The sequence below is a fragment of the Hydra vulgaris genome, chromosome 12, assembly GCF_038396675.1.
Source record: "Hydra vulgaris chromosome 12, alternate assembly HydraT2T_AEP".
Lineage (NCBI taxonomy): Eukaryota > Metazoa > Cnidaria > Hydrozoa > Anthoathecata > Hydridae > Hydra > Hydra vulgaris.
Genome location: NC_088931.1, coordinates 70,854,625 through 70,871,446, shown reverse-complemented (window position 1 = coordinate 70,871,446; position 16,822 = coordinate 70,854,625). Strand labels below are relative to the sequence as shown.

The following is a 16,822-nucleotide window of genomic DNA, read 5'->3' as shown; positions in this document are numbered from 1 at the left end:
GGAAATAAGGAGATTTACAGCTTACAACTTTTTTAGAAACTTTAAAAAATAGAGGTGGTGGTGGGGGAGGTATTTAAAAAGAGTACATACCATTCAGGGATTGAGAAGGAAAAAGAAGGAAAAAGAAGGAAAAAGAGGGGGGGCGGAGAAATAAAAAGTACGCATGGCAACAAGGGAAAGTATTTCAAATTTCTAAATTTTTAGCTCACGTACTTTACGGACGACCCCTAATAAAAAAGAATTATTATTATATGAAAAATATATTTAAATAAACTGCAACAACTGTCCATCCTTCATTAAGACTTTGATGTTCTGAGAGGTTTTTGGTGACAACCCCAATTTAATCATAAACTCGATATTTATAAAATATATTGTGCTAATGCGGAATTACATAAAATACTAAAACAATACTTTATATTCTTTATTATCAAATATATTATTAAAAAAAATCGTTTACACAATGCTTGTAACAAAATGTTTATTGCGTGATTCAAAATTTAGATAATCAAAACAACCTTTTAAAAAATGATATAAAGAAATTATTTAAAATTAATGGAAATCAAAACGATAAATTAACTATAGTGATTTATTTACAACATATTAAAAATATTTGACTTGAGCAATAAATGTTTTTATCTCCATAGGGTTAAGTGAGACAGATAAACGACCAGTATTTGAAAGATTTTGTTTAATTGACTGAGGCGTTTCACGAGTTTTCCAATTCCATTGTTTTTTATCTTTCCACAACTGATTAGCTGATAAATTTGTTTCGGTGAGTGAAACAATTTCAAACTCAAAGAACAGCTTATCTAATTCTATGACCACGGGCTTTGAAAGCTCTGAACTTTCACCGATTTCATAAAAATGCTCAAATCGAATTATAAGTGCTGTTTCATTTATTGTCTCTAATGTCAACATATGAATATTTGGAGGAAGAGGACGAGAAAGGCTTGTATAAACAGGTATGAAAGATTGAAACCATTTATCTCTTGTGTATGGATTCGCTGAAAAACTGGAATAAAAAAAAACAAACATAAAAGTTAAATAATAAAATAAAAATTATTACCTACTCTAATACACAAAAAAATATTATAACCATATAAATTTACTGTTCTCACCTAACCACAGGTTGCATCATCATCTGTAAACCTTGCTCTCGGTGAAAAGAACCAGCTTCTTCTGGCGTTGTCAACAAAACGCGGTGTTTGCCTCTTGTAACTAAACCTTTCCCAGTAACTCCAGGCTCATTCAAAGGCTCGCCAACTCCTAAAAAGTCATCTACCAACAATCGTCGATGAACCATTAACTCAATTTGTCCATCCTTGATGCTTGTGCCACCTTGCGATCGATCTGTCATTACAGTAAGCTGGACTCGCTTATCTTTTATATAAATACGACTGTTTACAGGATAATAGTTTTCAGAGATTGGTTCTGTAATATTTAGCTCCCATGTTTCTCTAAAATCCCTTTTTCTTTCTTTCATTTCTCTACCATTAGCATCGGTGAAAAATACGCCTGCAGATTGAATATCAGTGTCAAAACGGGTAATAATTTCTTTTCCAATTTTATCATTAACTGGAATGGGACCAATTGTATGCTCAAACTCAGCATAGTCAGCACCTTTATACAAACGAATTACCTGACTAACAAATGTACCAAATGTTTGACGTATCTCTTCAACAAGAGGGCCTTTAACAAGCTGAACTTGTGCTTTGTTAAAACTATTGACTTCATATGGTGTACTTTTATTTGGACGGAAAATGTATGCCCCTGAGGTTTGCACGCTGTCGTTATTACCCACACTTCCTTCATACCAGAAAAACTGCTGATCAACATTTAATGAGAGGTCTCGATCTTTGCGAATCATTTTAACAAGGCGTCCAGTTTCTCGAGAAAACTCCAAGCGCAATTTATCATTTTCAATGAAATCTATTTCAAACTTCAAGGATGATATGTATGAGTCTTTAGATAGAAAACTAGCAAAATTTTTATCCAACGTTTTATTAATAAAGTATGTGGAAAATCCAATATAAGGTGCAGATGCTTCAAAAACTAAATCATAGGCTGCATAGCCCCCATGGGGCTTACGCAATACTGCTGTTTCACGAGATAAAGGAATGATCTGTGATTTGATAGGTTGTCCTTTAGAATTAAGTACCAACAGCTTGTTCATTCTAACAGGAACTCGTAAGTATGTAGTAATAGATCTAGCAACAGGATTGTAAAGATTCACAACAATTGAGTCTTCTGTCTCAGTTATTTCACAAACACTAATATTTAAGTAGTCGCAATACTTGAACTCCATTGAATTTAAATTTGAACTTTTTTCATACTTGAGTTTTATTGCATGGTGCATGAGACTCTAGCATAAATTTAAATAAAAAAAATAATATTAAATTAAAAAATAAAATACATTTGGTTAACTATTATTTTTATTTTATCTTTAATTTAATATAAAATATAAATGTTTTATTAATAAGCGAATTATTTATTTTATGTGAACTGTAATAAAAAATATCTAACTAGACATTCATCTCTGCCAATTGAAAGACGCTTTGCATAGTCATTCTGTACATGTTGTTTCTCAGTTCCACTGACAGCATCATGATGTTGACTAACAGCCATTTCACGCCGTAATATATCAGAACTTGGATGGCTTTTACCGGAAGGAACAAGTGCCTCGATTTGCTTGCAAGCCTTTAAAAAAAGGTAAATTATACTTCCAATATTTTTTTTTTTACATTTTTACCGAGAGGGCTAACTTTATTGTAGTTACTTTTTGTTGTTCATAACTCTACTACTCAAAAACATGAGACTTTGCAAACAAAGTCCCTACACAGAAAAAAAAAATGAGTGTGGTACTACCAGTAATGAGGTTGGTTTCAAAAACATGAGTCATAGGCAAACAAAGTCCCTTTACAGAGTAATAAATTAAGTGTAGTACTACCAGGAATGAGGTAAGTTTCAAACACAATACATTTAGTTTATCAAGCAAACAATCTTTAATTGCACCATTTCCATAACTTACCTTGAGAAGAGAATTTTATCAACCTTGTTTTAAAAGTAAAAGCTTAAAAAAAAATTACAAAATTTAAACATTTTACATTACAAATATCTATAAAAAAATTTTCTAAAATATCAAACATTTCTTGAATACTTATTTTATATATCCAAAGAATTCAATTAAATCTCATTTAAAGTTATAAGACACGTTGTATTTAAACAAAATATCAATAACATTAAAAAACATATACAAAAAAATTAAAATATAATAATAAAACAAAAAGTATTAACATGCATAGCGACTGATAATAAAATCTATTACTTCTTTCCTTAATGTAGCATTAAAGATCAACCACTTTTTATACGCACTTTACTTTATTTCAGGATATGAGTCTTTTATAAAGTACGTATGGAGATATGGAGGGGGAGGGAGAAAAGAGTTACTTAAAAACGTACAAATGTGTATGAGGAGGTGTTTAAAGGCAGTGAGTACGCACACTGTTTAACCATCTCTTGTTCTCTATCGAGTGGACACAAAAATCCGGTCAACTTTAATTGCTTTTTATTGCTTTTATATTTTTAATTAAACGTTTCTTTCTTATCTTTAACTTTGTTGATAAACTGTTGACAAATCAATGATTTGCAAAATGTTTCCGAAACAAATTGTTTGAGGTGTGTAAAAGAGTTGTGTAAAATCCATTGACTTCATATCGCTTGATTGCTAAATGTATCCCAAAATCATACAGTATCATACATATAATAAAAAGTTCAAGACTACTTAAAGCTTTGAAAGGAAACCTGGAAGTGGAAGAAAGAAAAATTTCTATAAATCCAAAAAGGTAAATTCGACTCTCAGTTCAATAGCAAGAAATCCGAACCAGTCACAGCAAGATCTAGCAAGAAAATTTAAGACTTCAAATTTTTATATCAAAAAAGTACTTGAAAATGCTGGAAAAAAGCATTTCATAAGAAAAATACACCTAAGAGAAGCTTAAATGGTGAAATTAAAGGAATTCGACGAGCAAAGAAGTTGGTTAAAATAATGGGGGATAAAAGTATGTGCATAATTGAAGACAACGAAACATATTGCAAAGTGGATTTTTTACAAATTCTGGGTAAACAATTTTACTATGAGAACAAAGATAAACCTGTTGATGATCAAGTTAAATATATTCAACAAGAAGAATTTGCATCCAAGTTTCTTGTGTGGCAAGCAATTTGTAGGTGTGCTAAGCAGTTCTCTTGTTTTGCCACTTACAAGATCTATCAATACTATCAATAACTACCAATTTCTACATCAAAGAATGCCTCCAAAAAAGACTTGCCATTTATGAAAAAATACAAATACCGATGTCTCTTTTGGCCTGATCTTGCTGCTTCACACTATTCTAAAAATGTTCTACAGTGGCGCAAAGATAATGTGAAAATTGCTCCTAAAGATGTGAATCCTCCAAATTGCCATGAAGACCGCAAGATTGAAGTTTTTCAAACAATAGTTAAAGGAGTTCTTTGTGAGATAGATGGAGCAACAAAAAATAAAAAAGACTTCCATAAAATGTGGATTAATGCCACAAATAAGATAAAAAAAGAAAAAATCTGCAAAATGAAGCATTAACCCGCTATAAAATTCTATCTTTTGCTAAACAGCCCATCAAGCCTCTTAAAATTAAATTAAAACCCTAATTGATGTAAACACATTTATTAAAAAACATGAAATAAAAAGCATTTATGGTTTTAGAGAAATCTCAATTTATAGTTGAACAGATTTTTCCGTGCCCACCCAATATCTCTCATGAAACTTGATTTTTTTTAAACAAAAGCATTGAATTTCTTGAGTTCGAAAAGTTAATATAATGTTATGTAATATAGAAGTGTCGAATTAATTTAAAAAAATTTTGTTTTCAATATTTTGAAAATTTTTAGGTAGGAATGATAGTGGCGAGAAAAGGAGAGTGATTTTCTAATAAATGTGTGTAGGTACATATGCTGTTAAAGATTACAAATTGGTACAATGGGGAGGGGGTCCTAAATCAGTGGTTTTACTGCATACCTACTTTATGGATGCCCCCTTATTATAATTATTTTTTTATTGTTTAGGTGCTCCTAGAAGACCTTATGATCTTATACAGAGCATGGTGGAATAGCATTTAACCAGAAAGTTTATGCCTCTTTCCTTACTAATGTTACATTTATGGCCAGGGCTGGATTCAAAATTTAGTTCCATTATATTTGTTTAAATATAGCTATAAGCTAATGGTTTTCCTAATCTTTTTGAAAATTTATTTATTTATTGTATGGGTAATGGCTGAAACAAGCTAAAAAAATAAATATATTGCAAAAATATTTGAATTTTCGAAAAGATTTGCTTATCCGTAAAAATTTGCAAAAACTGAAAATTAAAAGAAATATCTGGAGTTTTGGATATATGCGTAAAAAGATAATCCCTGTATGGTTGTTTAAAATAAAGTTGTAAACATGTAAGGGGCCATCCATATATTACGCACACAAAAATCTCCAGATATGGACCACCTCCCTCTGTTGCATCTTGTACATTTTTATACCCCCCACCCCCATGCATGCCAACGCTTGGAGTTCTTACCCCCTCCCACCCACGGTGGTTTTACTCTCCTCCCCCTTCCTACTCCCAATGTAAGTTTCATATGCTCGGTGGTCTAACCCCCCTTCCCCTGTATTGCATTCACGCACGTGAACATGATTACTTATATTTTTGCACTGTACAAGCCTTCCCAGGAAACGCGTGCAGGTTTTTGTCTTGCATGTCCACGTATGAGTATTTTATTTTAGACAACTTGGTCACGGCCGTTTACAAGTTTTATATGTGTTGCTGAAAAAAGTCTCAAAAACAAAGAAAGCAAAATAACAAAATAGGAAATTAAAATAAATTTAAATAGAAAATAATAATAGCAAAAATTTAAATAATTTGTGTACTGTTTTTATTTTTGTTTCTTCATAGTGATTGTTATTTTCGACAACAAAATTCGGCAAGTCAAAGCAAAAAAAAAAAAAAAAAAAAGTTTTGAACATCAAAAAGAATGATTTTCCTAAATTTTATTTGTTTTTTTTTCAAAGAGGAAAGCAAAAATATAAATTGTCATCTGATTTTAAAATATATTTGTATAATTTTAATGTAACAAGTATATATCAAGGGTTAAGTTAAAAGCGATTTGCAATTTGCAAACTCTTGAAAAATATCTGGTCTTTTAAATTTTAGTTAATGCAAAGCCGTGTACTTTGTTTTCATGGAGCAAATTATTTGTTTGTTAGCTAGAAAGTTATAAAAAACAAAACAAAACAATAAACTTACGACTACAAAAGTAATAACACTCTAGTAATAGTAATAGTAAAAGTAATAATAAAAGTAATAACACTGCATTATAAAAGTAATAAAACTATTATAGTGTTATGACTTTTATAAAGCACTTTTAAAGTTCATTCTTTGTTCAAACAGCATTAGTAATTCCAAACATTAATTAGAGTAGAAAAGCATCTAGAAAAAATTAAGCGAACATTCAAATATTATTAAAAACTTTAGGAACATTTACAAATAACTTAAACAACTTTACAAAAAGTTAAGCGTTATAAAAAATGTTACCAAGTGCGTTCATTTTAAAATCAACCGATAAAAAATTTGTATAGGTTGATTTTAAAATTAACGTGTATTTTTACAGACCATTAGTACATTTTTCATAATGCTAAACTTTTTATACAGTACGTTTTTATAAAGTTGTTTAAGTTGCTTAAGTTTTAAATATTATTTGAATATCCATTTTATTTTTCTAGATGCTTTTCTACTTCAATTAAAATTTGGGTTTACTTATGTTGTTTGAACAAAGAATGAAAAAGTTGTAAGTATAAAAGTAATAACACTATTATAGCTATGTACTATAAAAGTAATAACACTATTATAGCTATGTGCTATAAAAGTAATAACACTATTATAGCTATGTGCTATAAAAGTAATAACACTATTATAGTGTTATTACTATTATAATGCAGATAGTTACTAGAGTGTTATTACTTTTGTAGTTGTAAGTTTATTGTTTTATATTTTATAAATTTTTCAGTAAATCATTTTTTTTTATTGTAGACTTAAAACTGTTTGTTTTTTTTTGCTTTGCCTTATCTAATTTTGTTGCTTAATGTAACAATCACTCTAAAGAAACAAAAATAAAAACAGTACACATGTCATTTAAGTTATTAATTCATTTTAATTTTTTTTAATTTAAATTTCTTTCTATTTCCTATTAGGAGTTGTCCATAAAGTACGTACGCTTTTTTTCGTTGATCCACCCCCCCTGCATTTTGCAATACGCTTTTTTGAGTACCCTCTACCTCCCTAAAAGTACCTACACTTTTAACCTATTTATCTAACATTTTATAATATCTTTTTTTAATTTAGAGTCTCCTTTCATATATAAACAACCCACTGCCCTCCCATCTCATATATGTCATCTGCAGACCCCCTCTTCCCCTCCGAGCATACGTACTTTATGGACGATCCCTTATGTTAGTTTTGATTTTTTTGTTTTTGAAACTTTTTCCGCAATGATCAACGGCCATGACCAAGTTGTCTAAAATAAAATACTCACGTGTGGTCATACAAGACTAAAAACCGCACGCGTTTCCTGGGAAGGCTAGCTGTTCAACCTTTATAACCTCAACAGGCCATGAACTGCCACCTCAATTTTTGCATTTGTGTAAATATATTTCTTGGACCCTCCCCCTTCCCCAAATTCGCACTTGTATGGAAATTACTAAATTTGGTACACCCCCTCTCCCCCCTTGGTGCATACGTAATATATGGATGGCCCTTAATGGTTGATTAAAATAAATTTCTAAACATTTTTTAAGATAAAAGTGTAAATAAAAAAAAGTTGTAACGAATACATAAGAAAAAAAAAATTAAATAAAGCTTAAAAATTTTTTATAAACATACTTGAAGAATAGAATTTGATTCTCGCTCATAACCTTTAAATGAAGGTCGACTTGTGAAGTAACCTGTCCAATAGCAGTGTGGACAATGAGCATATGGAAAAAAATCATCCTTTTTTACTTCCCATTCCTTCTCAGCATCATGCAATGCTTTTAAATAACGCGAAGGTGTAGAATAAAACACATTTACCCTTCCATCCTGGTAAAAAAAAAATTTAATTTAATCTAATTTTACATTATAACAATCATTTGATATTGCAAATATGTTTAACCTGGTTAACATAATGTATTAACTTATCCAAATTTTTGAACCATCTGTGAGCATTTTCAAATTGAAAATCTGATCCCATTGTTAACATTATATGATTGGTCTGATAACTTTTAGCCTGCTCACATGTAACTTCGACAAACTTATCAACACGCTCTTTTACATTCATATCAAAAAGATTTGGATTATCTTGAATTGGAGGATCAGCACAGAACTCATCATAACAAAATCCTGGAGGAGGATCATAACCATTGTATAACACACCAGTAAATATTTGTGAAGCACTCTTGTAATTTTGACTCCCTTGCCACAACATTTCCATGCGCTGGTCTTTCTTACGTTTTTCCTAAAACAATTTTCTGTTTTGTTTAATTAATTCACAAATCAATATCAGTGATGGATCCAGAGGGATGGGGTTTTTGCATTACTCTTCCACCCCCACCCCCCTGCCACCACCATCAGAATCTGAAAATCCTAAAAATCTTACCCCTATAACATTTTAAAGTTACATTATGTCGCAACCGGTTACAATTGGGAACAGGATTACATTCTCTAATTATTAATTAAATTAAGTAAATAAACTTAATAAAATTATGTAAATAAACTTGATAACGTAATAAATGTTTGATCATCATTGCCATATTGCTAAATACTATATTTTATTTATATTGTAAAATAGCTTCGTCTCCATTGGTTACTTTGTCACAAAAAAAAAATGAAATCTCAATTCGTAACGTTATAATTAATTTTTTTTTTTTAACTTTTTAGAGTGAAACCAATTGAGACGTAATAATGTAACTAAATCTAGATTTGAGACATAACTAATATACCTCTTAAACAGATTTTTTTAATGTAATTTAACGTCTCAAATGGTTACCCTTTAAAAAAAAAAGACGTAATGTAACATAAAAAAACTTATATTTGTGACGTATTTTAATTAGTTTCAATTCTTAAATGTTTTACGTTACGTTAGGTCTCGGTTGGTTATGCTTTTAAAGGTAATAAGTAATACGGTAACTCATGAGTTACGGTATTTAAGAATGCGTTTGTCGAGACATTTATAATTAAAAAACTGCTAATTATCATTGTTTATTTTACTAATTTGTTAACTATCATTGTTTATTTCACTAAGTTACGTCTCAATTATTTTATTTAAACTTATAAAAGTGAAATTTTCACAAAGTGTACACTGAAACATAACTTAACGTTACAAACAAATCTATACTTGAGACATATTTTAACTACATTTCATATCTAGATTTTGTAACATTACATTAGGTTGTTTTTTTGTCAATAACACAAACGTAATACTTCACAAGTTTTTATAAACCCACAAGCAAAAATGTATATAAAATGTCAAACTTTTTTATGATATATATATACTATACCAAATACATTAATGAACTTAGGCCTACTATGTGTATAGTTTGCACCTCCTAGCATCCAGTGCAATATTTGTTACAGGGTTTATGCGAAATATAAAACATTTTTTAAGAAAATATAAAACATTTTTTAAGAAAATATAAAACATTTTTTAAGAAAATATAAAACATTTTTTAAGAAAATATAAAACATTTTTTAAGAAAATATAAAACATTTTTTAAGAAAATATAAAACATTTTTTAAGAAAATATAAAACATTTTTTAAGAAAATATTAAACATTTTTTAAGAAAATATAAAACATTTTTTAAGAAAATATTAAACATTTTTTAAGAAAATATAAAACATTTTTTAAGAATTTATAGAACATTTTTTAGAAAATACAAAACAAATTGTAAGAAAATAAAAAACAAATTTATAAAATTATAAAACATTAAAAATATATATATATATATAACAATTTTTAAGAAAATATAAAACAATTTTTAAGAAAATATAAAACATTTTAGTTATTTAAGAGTGCATTTATGATGTATAAAGTTATTCATAAAGCTTCTAAAGAATAAAGTGTATTTTTTTAATATAACTAAAATTCATTATATTTAAAGATATAATATAAATAACAAAGTATCCACTTTAATAAAACTATTGCCTTGCTATGCCTTTCAAAACCCATTTTCTCATATTACAATACCAACCACAAAAATCAATGCCAATTGTCGGTATAAGCCAATTTAAAGTAGCCTTAACTTCATTGCTAGTTTTTGGAAACGGCCTTATAGAAGTATAATTAGCTTTAAGACAACTAAAGTATTCCTCGATCGGGTTCAATTGCGGTGAATAAGGTGGCAAAAAGTAAACTGAAACATTGGATTGGCCAAGCAAATCGATTACATCTCTTCGACGATGAAATGCACAATTATCCAATACTAGTACAAAATGAGGATTTGTTAGGAAATACGGTCTTAAATTATTGGTTATAAAATCACAAAAAATATCGCCATTATAGGCACCATCCACTATCTTAAAGCTTAGAATACCATTAACTGTTATAGCGGCCATTAGACTTACATTCTTTCCACGATTTGCTGGCACTGTAACAAAACATTTTGTATTCTTTATAGAATAGCCATATTGCTTAGAAGTATGTAAGTTAAAGCCTGTTTCATCTAGAAATACTAAGTTATTATCAGGAATCGAATTATTAGTCCTGCAAAAACTTTGTCTTAAATCAACGTTTTGCGGCGAGTTCCTTTCTTTTGGTACTAATGTAAGTCGTTTTCTAGTGAACTCCATCGACTTCAAATACTTAGATATTGTTGGTATAGATACATTAATATTCCTTTCAATGAGAATGTTTCTCAATGATGCTAAAGTATGAGATGGATCATGCTCAATTAACAATCGAATTTCAGATTTAAGCGTCTCTTCATAAGAGCTGCACCTTCCTTTTTTTACTGATGTGATTTCATCATCACTAAGTCCTTTACTGATTTTATCAGAAATAGAACGTGTTGCAGAAACTGATATTTCAACTTCTTCCGCTATTTCTTTTAACTTCATTTCTTTTAGAATTGACTTTCTTATGGTTCTTACAATATCCTTTGTAATAAGTGTTCTTTTTTTCCTTTCTCTCTCATTTTCCATTAATCAGTTAAAACAACAAAATAAAGCTCGAATAATATATTTTAATTATAAGCATAGTAAGGCATGATAACATATGTATTGCATTTAAAAAGTTTTCTCTGGATAAAAAAAAGCATTTGTTTAATATGTGTATAGTAATTTTTCTATTTTTCATTGTACTTGATATAAACTTAAAACTATAACAAACATTACTCACCATATTAAATCTTTTAAGTTTGGAATAAAAGTTTTATATCTTATAAATATAAAACTTTTATTCCATACTTAAAAGTCTGATTCCAAACTTTAAGGTATGATAAAAAGTTTGATAATAGACTCAAAAAATTATACTTTTAAGGCACTTACAACTGACAACTAATTTACTACCGTCATCCTTTTTTTTATTTTTTATAGTTCTCTTCTTTGTCATGAATAAACCTCATAAATTCTAAAGTGTTAAGGAGTAATTACATAATTAAGTGTTTTATATTTTCTTAAAAAATGTTTTATATTTTCTTAAAAAATGTTTTATATTTCGCATAAACCCTGTAACACTCTCTAATTAATCTTTCCAACTTGACTTCTCTCTTAAGCAAGTCAAAGCTTTTTATCAACATCTCTTTCCTATATATATTTATTGATCGATATACTTATAAGGTTATATCTAAAATAGTTAAATTTAATTAGGAAGACACCATATGTTACAATGTTAAGTCTCATAAGGTCAAAATGTAACGTGTTGTTTTGTAATGTTACGTCTCAGTTACGTAAAAATAACGGACATTTTGCACGTAACATAACAAATCTCATTTTTATTACAATACGTAACATAACTTTAAAATGATATAGGGTTAGAAATGAGGACCTTTTTTTTTTGAAGAGATGCAAATGTGATACAAAATACAACAATATTTTTTAACATTTACCCCCCCCCCCTTCCTCCTACCAAAAATTCCTTGATCCATCATTGTTTATTGTGATATCAATTTATTAAACACTATGACTTGCTCCTAACATATGAAAGGAGCGAGTGATACATACATACATACATACAAACATACATACATACATACATATATATATATATATATATATATATATATATATATATATATATATATATATATATATATATATATATATATATATATATATATATGACTTATTCACTTTATGGGCTGCAATAAAGACTATTTATACATCATGCATAGGTTCTTCTAGTTTAGTCTATTTTGATAATATATTGTTGCAGTACTAATCAAAAAATTACAAGTAAAAAGAGACAGAGTAAGCTCTTGTTAAACAACAAAAAATATATATATATATATAAAAAGATTTGAACAAAAAATTAAGTTTAATATCCAAAACACATTGATAATGAACATCATTTCAGCAGTAATAGTGCTCAAAAAGCCTTTTTAAATGAAAATTCAATTGTATGAATGAATTTATGATAAATAAATAAAGAATTACTTAAAAAGTTGTACACAATCCTCATTTGTATATTAATTAAATTTTGAATTATTTTATCAGCAAGTTTCACTAACTTTGTCTAAATACTGCAAAGCCTTACTCATATTAGACCATTGGCATTATATATTAATTATTGTAATGTATAACAAACTTTAATATAGTTTTTCATTATTATAATCATACAAGTAAAGAATTAAAAAAAAAAAGGGAAATCATTGCTATAAAAAATTTAATAATGAAAACTAATTATATCATGAAAAGACTTATTTTGTACATTTGATTCAGTTATTTTATTCCTATAAAATATTATTAATAAATATAAAAGTTTATTCTGGCGCAATATTCTAGGGCATAAATGAACTAAACTTTTTGGTTTTTAAAAAAATTTTAACATAGATTTTTAAGGTTTAGATAACAAATCTGATATTCATTTTTAATAGTTTGCACAAATAAACTATAGCATCACAAAAACCGCTAAAATTGATTTGATACAAAAAAAAGTCTCATTGTGTAGCAGCGTTATCACAAAGTAGGTAAGTGCTAAAAAGGACATAATCTCATATAAATAAGAAAATAACTTTATTTACGCAACCGTGGAACTACTTGTATATTTCCAAAAAAGATATAAAACAAAGATATAACTAATGCTGTTTTTAATTTGAACATTAGAAAACAAAATATATAAACTAGTATGTATGTAACCTACTTTGTCTGCATAATCAATCCGCCCGAAAAAGAATCCGTCAAATGACATTAAGGAAAATAAAGATGCTTGCTCAGCAGAATGACCAAATGGATCTATGTGCCAAGCAACAGTTGGACGAGCTTCTTCACCAAAGTTCTTTTCAATAAAATGAAGTCCATAAGTCATTTGATCAATTATAGCATTGTAATGAGTAGCAGCTAAACAATTTATAGAAATTTATTACACTGAATTTAAATACTCAATTGGTTTAATAATTTGATTAAATTTAATTATCATTAAATATTTTGATTTCATTTCAAAAAACTTGAACAAAAGATAGCTATTTTGCTTATGAAATTAAAAAACTCACAGACCAAATTTGCAAAAAATAAGCAAATTATATTTTCTCACTTAATCAAACTTAAAAATTAGATAAAATCCAGAATAAATTTCTTTTATTATATACTACTTGATTCTATATTATACCAAGTAATAGAAAAAAAACTTAATTTTAATAATTTCAAATTTTTACTTTTTCAAAAAACTATAAAGTTGTATTTTTTTCAAAACACTTAAGACTGTCTATTGATGATGATTCAAGCAGCGCTGATGTTAGCAAAAGTCATAGTTCACTTTAGCAACAGTATTGAATTTGGATATTTTTTTATAGTCCTAAGTAAATTAAATAAATTATTCTAATTAATTAAGTTTTTCATATAACTTTGTGCATGTAATATTTGAAGCATCTTTATATTTATAGAAAATGACCAGTATGACATTTGATACATTTAACTTTTAAACTTCTAGTTTAAAAGTTAAATGTATCAAATGTCATACTGGTCATTTAACTCTAGTTATTTTTTGGTTTCTTTTAACTCTAGTTATTCTTAAAAATTAATCCAAGTTTATAAGTAATAAATGATTTTTTGAATTGTAAAACTAATGGCAGATTTTGAGTAACAAACCTTCATCATTCATACACCATCCTCCATTTATGAACTCTAATTGCTTATTTTTAATTAAGAGTTTTACAGATTCTTTTACTTCTGCAGTTTGTTCATTCCACCACCTTTCAAAAAATGCCATTTCTACATAAATAAATGTTCTGTTAACATTTTGCTGAAGCGAAAAAATAACTGTATCTAGAATATACTGAACTGCCCCAGCTTGTATTGTACGATTTGCTCCGTAGTAATACTCATCGACAGTTTTAAGCCATCCAACATCATCATGAGTGTGTGGAACTATATGAATCTGTAATTTTTTATCTTTCGACAAACAATCAAATCCGGTGACAGTATATATTAAAAAATTTAAGTATAAAAAAGACAGGACACACGCCGCCATTTTAACACATGATCTAATTTTTTTTTTTTTTTTTTATAACAAGAATTTGTTTACATTTTTCGCACATGCGCAGTAATTTTATTTCCTCACAGTGATGATTTCATTGGCGATAACCAAGAAAACCTATCGGTGGTATTTACGCAAGGTGGAACACCCGCACAGTGAATCGTTTCATACAATCTAGCTGGACAAAAATATTTTGTTCACAAATTCCATTGTTCTAGTCATGAAAGGTTGAAATAAATAATATTTTGTTGTTTTTTGAATAATTACCTTATAAACGTTTATTTGAATCTGTTCTAAAACGCTCACAAAAAAACTATTATTCTGAAAAATTAAAGATAAAAAACAGTACACAAAAAACATGGAACATTATTAAAGAGGTAATTGGCAAGAAAAATCTGGACCGAAATGCACTTCTAACTAATCTTAAAATTAATAATAACTTAATTGTAAATAAATCTTTAGTTGCAGAAACACTTAATAACTTTTTTGTTAATGTAGGTTCGAATTTAGCCTCTAAAATAGGACCATCTCAGACAAACTTTCGTTCATACCTAACACCAAATAAATCTGTCATGTCTAATCATGAACTTACAGAAGATAAATTATTAAACTCAGTTTCTTTACTAAAACCTAATAAAAGTTCGGGTGCTGATGATGTCAGTAGCATTGTCATTATTAAATCAATAAGTTTTATAAAAATACCACTTTTACATATTTTTAATTTATCTTTAAAACACGGAGTTTTTCCTGAAAACTTAAATTGTGCAAAGGTTACACCAATCTATAAAACAGGTGATCCTTCTGATGTCTCAAACTACAGACCAATCTCAATTCTTACCTACTTTTCTAAGATTTTAGAACGTGTTATGTATAACAGACTGTTTTCTTTTTTAACTAATAATAAAATTCTTTACGATAAACAATTTGGGTTCAAATCTGGCCATTCAACCGATCATGCAATCATTCATCTAGTACACGAAATATTTAAAGCTCTTGATGAAAACAAATTTACTTTAGGCGTCTTTATTGATCTAAGTAAGGCATTTGATACGGTGGATCATAATATTCTCCTGCACAAACTTAAAAATTATGGTATCATAAGTTATAACTTAGCATGGTTTAAAAGTTATCTAGCAAACAGGAAACAGTACATCTTGTTTAATGATAGTAAAACGGATTTAGCGACAATTTCCTGCGGCGTCCCACAAGGATCAATTTTAGGGCCCCTTTTATTCCTCATTTATATAAATGACTTAAATAAATTTTCAAGTATCTTAAATTCAATCCTATTTGCAGACGACACCAACTTATTTTATTCTGATAAGGATATTAATTCTTTATTTGAAACAGTAAACAAAGAGCTTGAAAAACTAAGTGAATGGTTTATAGCAAATAAATTATCCATAAACATAAAAAAAACAAAATATACTTTCTTCCATCGTCTTCATGAAAAGAGACTCATCCCATTAAATCTTCTAATTTTAGTTGTAAATAACTCTTGTATAATAAGAGAGCGTTCGTTGTTATATCTTGGTGTTGTTATTAATGAAAATGTGAGTTGGAAGGAGCACATAAATATAATTCAAAATAAAATTTCGAAAAATATTGGTCTACTTTACAAAGCGAAGCAGTTATTAAATCAAACCTGTTTAAAATACATTTATTTTTCATTTATTCATAGCTACCTAAGTTATGCAAACGTTGCCTGGTGTAGCACTAACGTAACTAAAATAAATAAACTATTAATTCAACAAAAGCATGCCTTAAGAATTATTGGAAACGTAGATCGTTTCTCACACTCTAAACCTCTATTCATTAAATTTAATATTCTCAACGTATTTCAACTAAATCTTTATCAAATTCCTATTTTTATGTTCAAAGTTAATAAAAAAATAGCACCTATTTTATTTAACTCTTTTTTGGAAAAAATATATCATCTATACCCAACACGATTTTCAGAAAACAATTATGTTCAACCTAAAACCTATTACTCTGTTACTAAGTTCTCAATTGCTAACAGAGGTCCTAAACTATGGAACATGCTATTAAATAATGAGTTAAAAACTATTTCTTCTATTAA

The 16,822-nt window shown here is 28.2% G+C and overlaps 2 protein-coding genes across 2 annotated transcripts; both read right to left on the bottom strand.

Moving 5' to 3' along the window:
• Nucleotides 1-410: 410 nt before the first annotated feature.
• LOC100212242 (lysosomal alpha-mannosidase) lies at nucleotides 411-14,829 on the bottom strand. The gene is made up of 7 exons (XM_065814279.1): nucleotides 14,355-14,829; nucleotides 13,411-13,607; nucleotides 8,229-8,570; nucleotides 7,961-8,155; nucleotides 2,524-2,697; nucleotides 1,119-2,362; nucleotides 411-1,012 (listed from the first exon to the last, which is right to left on the bottom strand). Exons 1-7 carry the CDS (start codon nucleotides 14,734-14,736, stop codon nucleotides 601-603), a joined length of 2,946 nt encoding a protein of 981 aa, XP_065670351.1. The 5' UTR covers nucleotides 14,737-14,829; the 3' UTR covers nucleotides 411-600.
• Nucleotides 10,241-11,351, bottom strand: LOC136088977 (uncharacterized). The gene has a single exon (XM_065814280.1). The coding sequence runs from the start codon at nucleotides 11,250-11,252 to the stop codon at nucleotides 10,251-10,253; it is 1,002 nt and encodes a 333-aa protein (XP_065670352.1). The 5' UTR covers nucleotides 11,253-11,351; the 3' UTR covers nucleotides 10,241-10,250.
• Nucleotides 14,830-16,822: the final 1,993 nt, after the last annotated feature.

Coding starts and splice junctions, on each gene's coding strand:
- LOC136088977 (XM_065814280.1), bottom strand. CDS start 11,252: ATGGAAAATGAGAGAGAAAGGAAAAAAAGAACACTTATTACAAAGGAT.
- LOC100212242 (XM_065814279.1), bottom strand. CDS start 14,736: ATGGCGGCGTGTGTCCTGTCTTTTTTATACTTAAATTTTTTAATATAT. Junction 2,698..7,960: donor AATCAAATTCTATTCTTCAA/GTATGTTTATAA, acceptor CTTTTTTTAAAG/GCTTGCAAGCAAATCGAGGC. Junction 2,363..2,523: donor TTGGCAGAGATGAATGTCTA/GTTAGATATTTT, acceptor AATTTATGCTAG/AGTCTCATGCACCATGCAAT.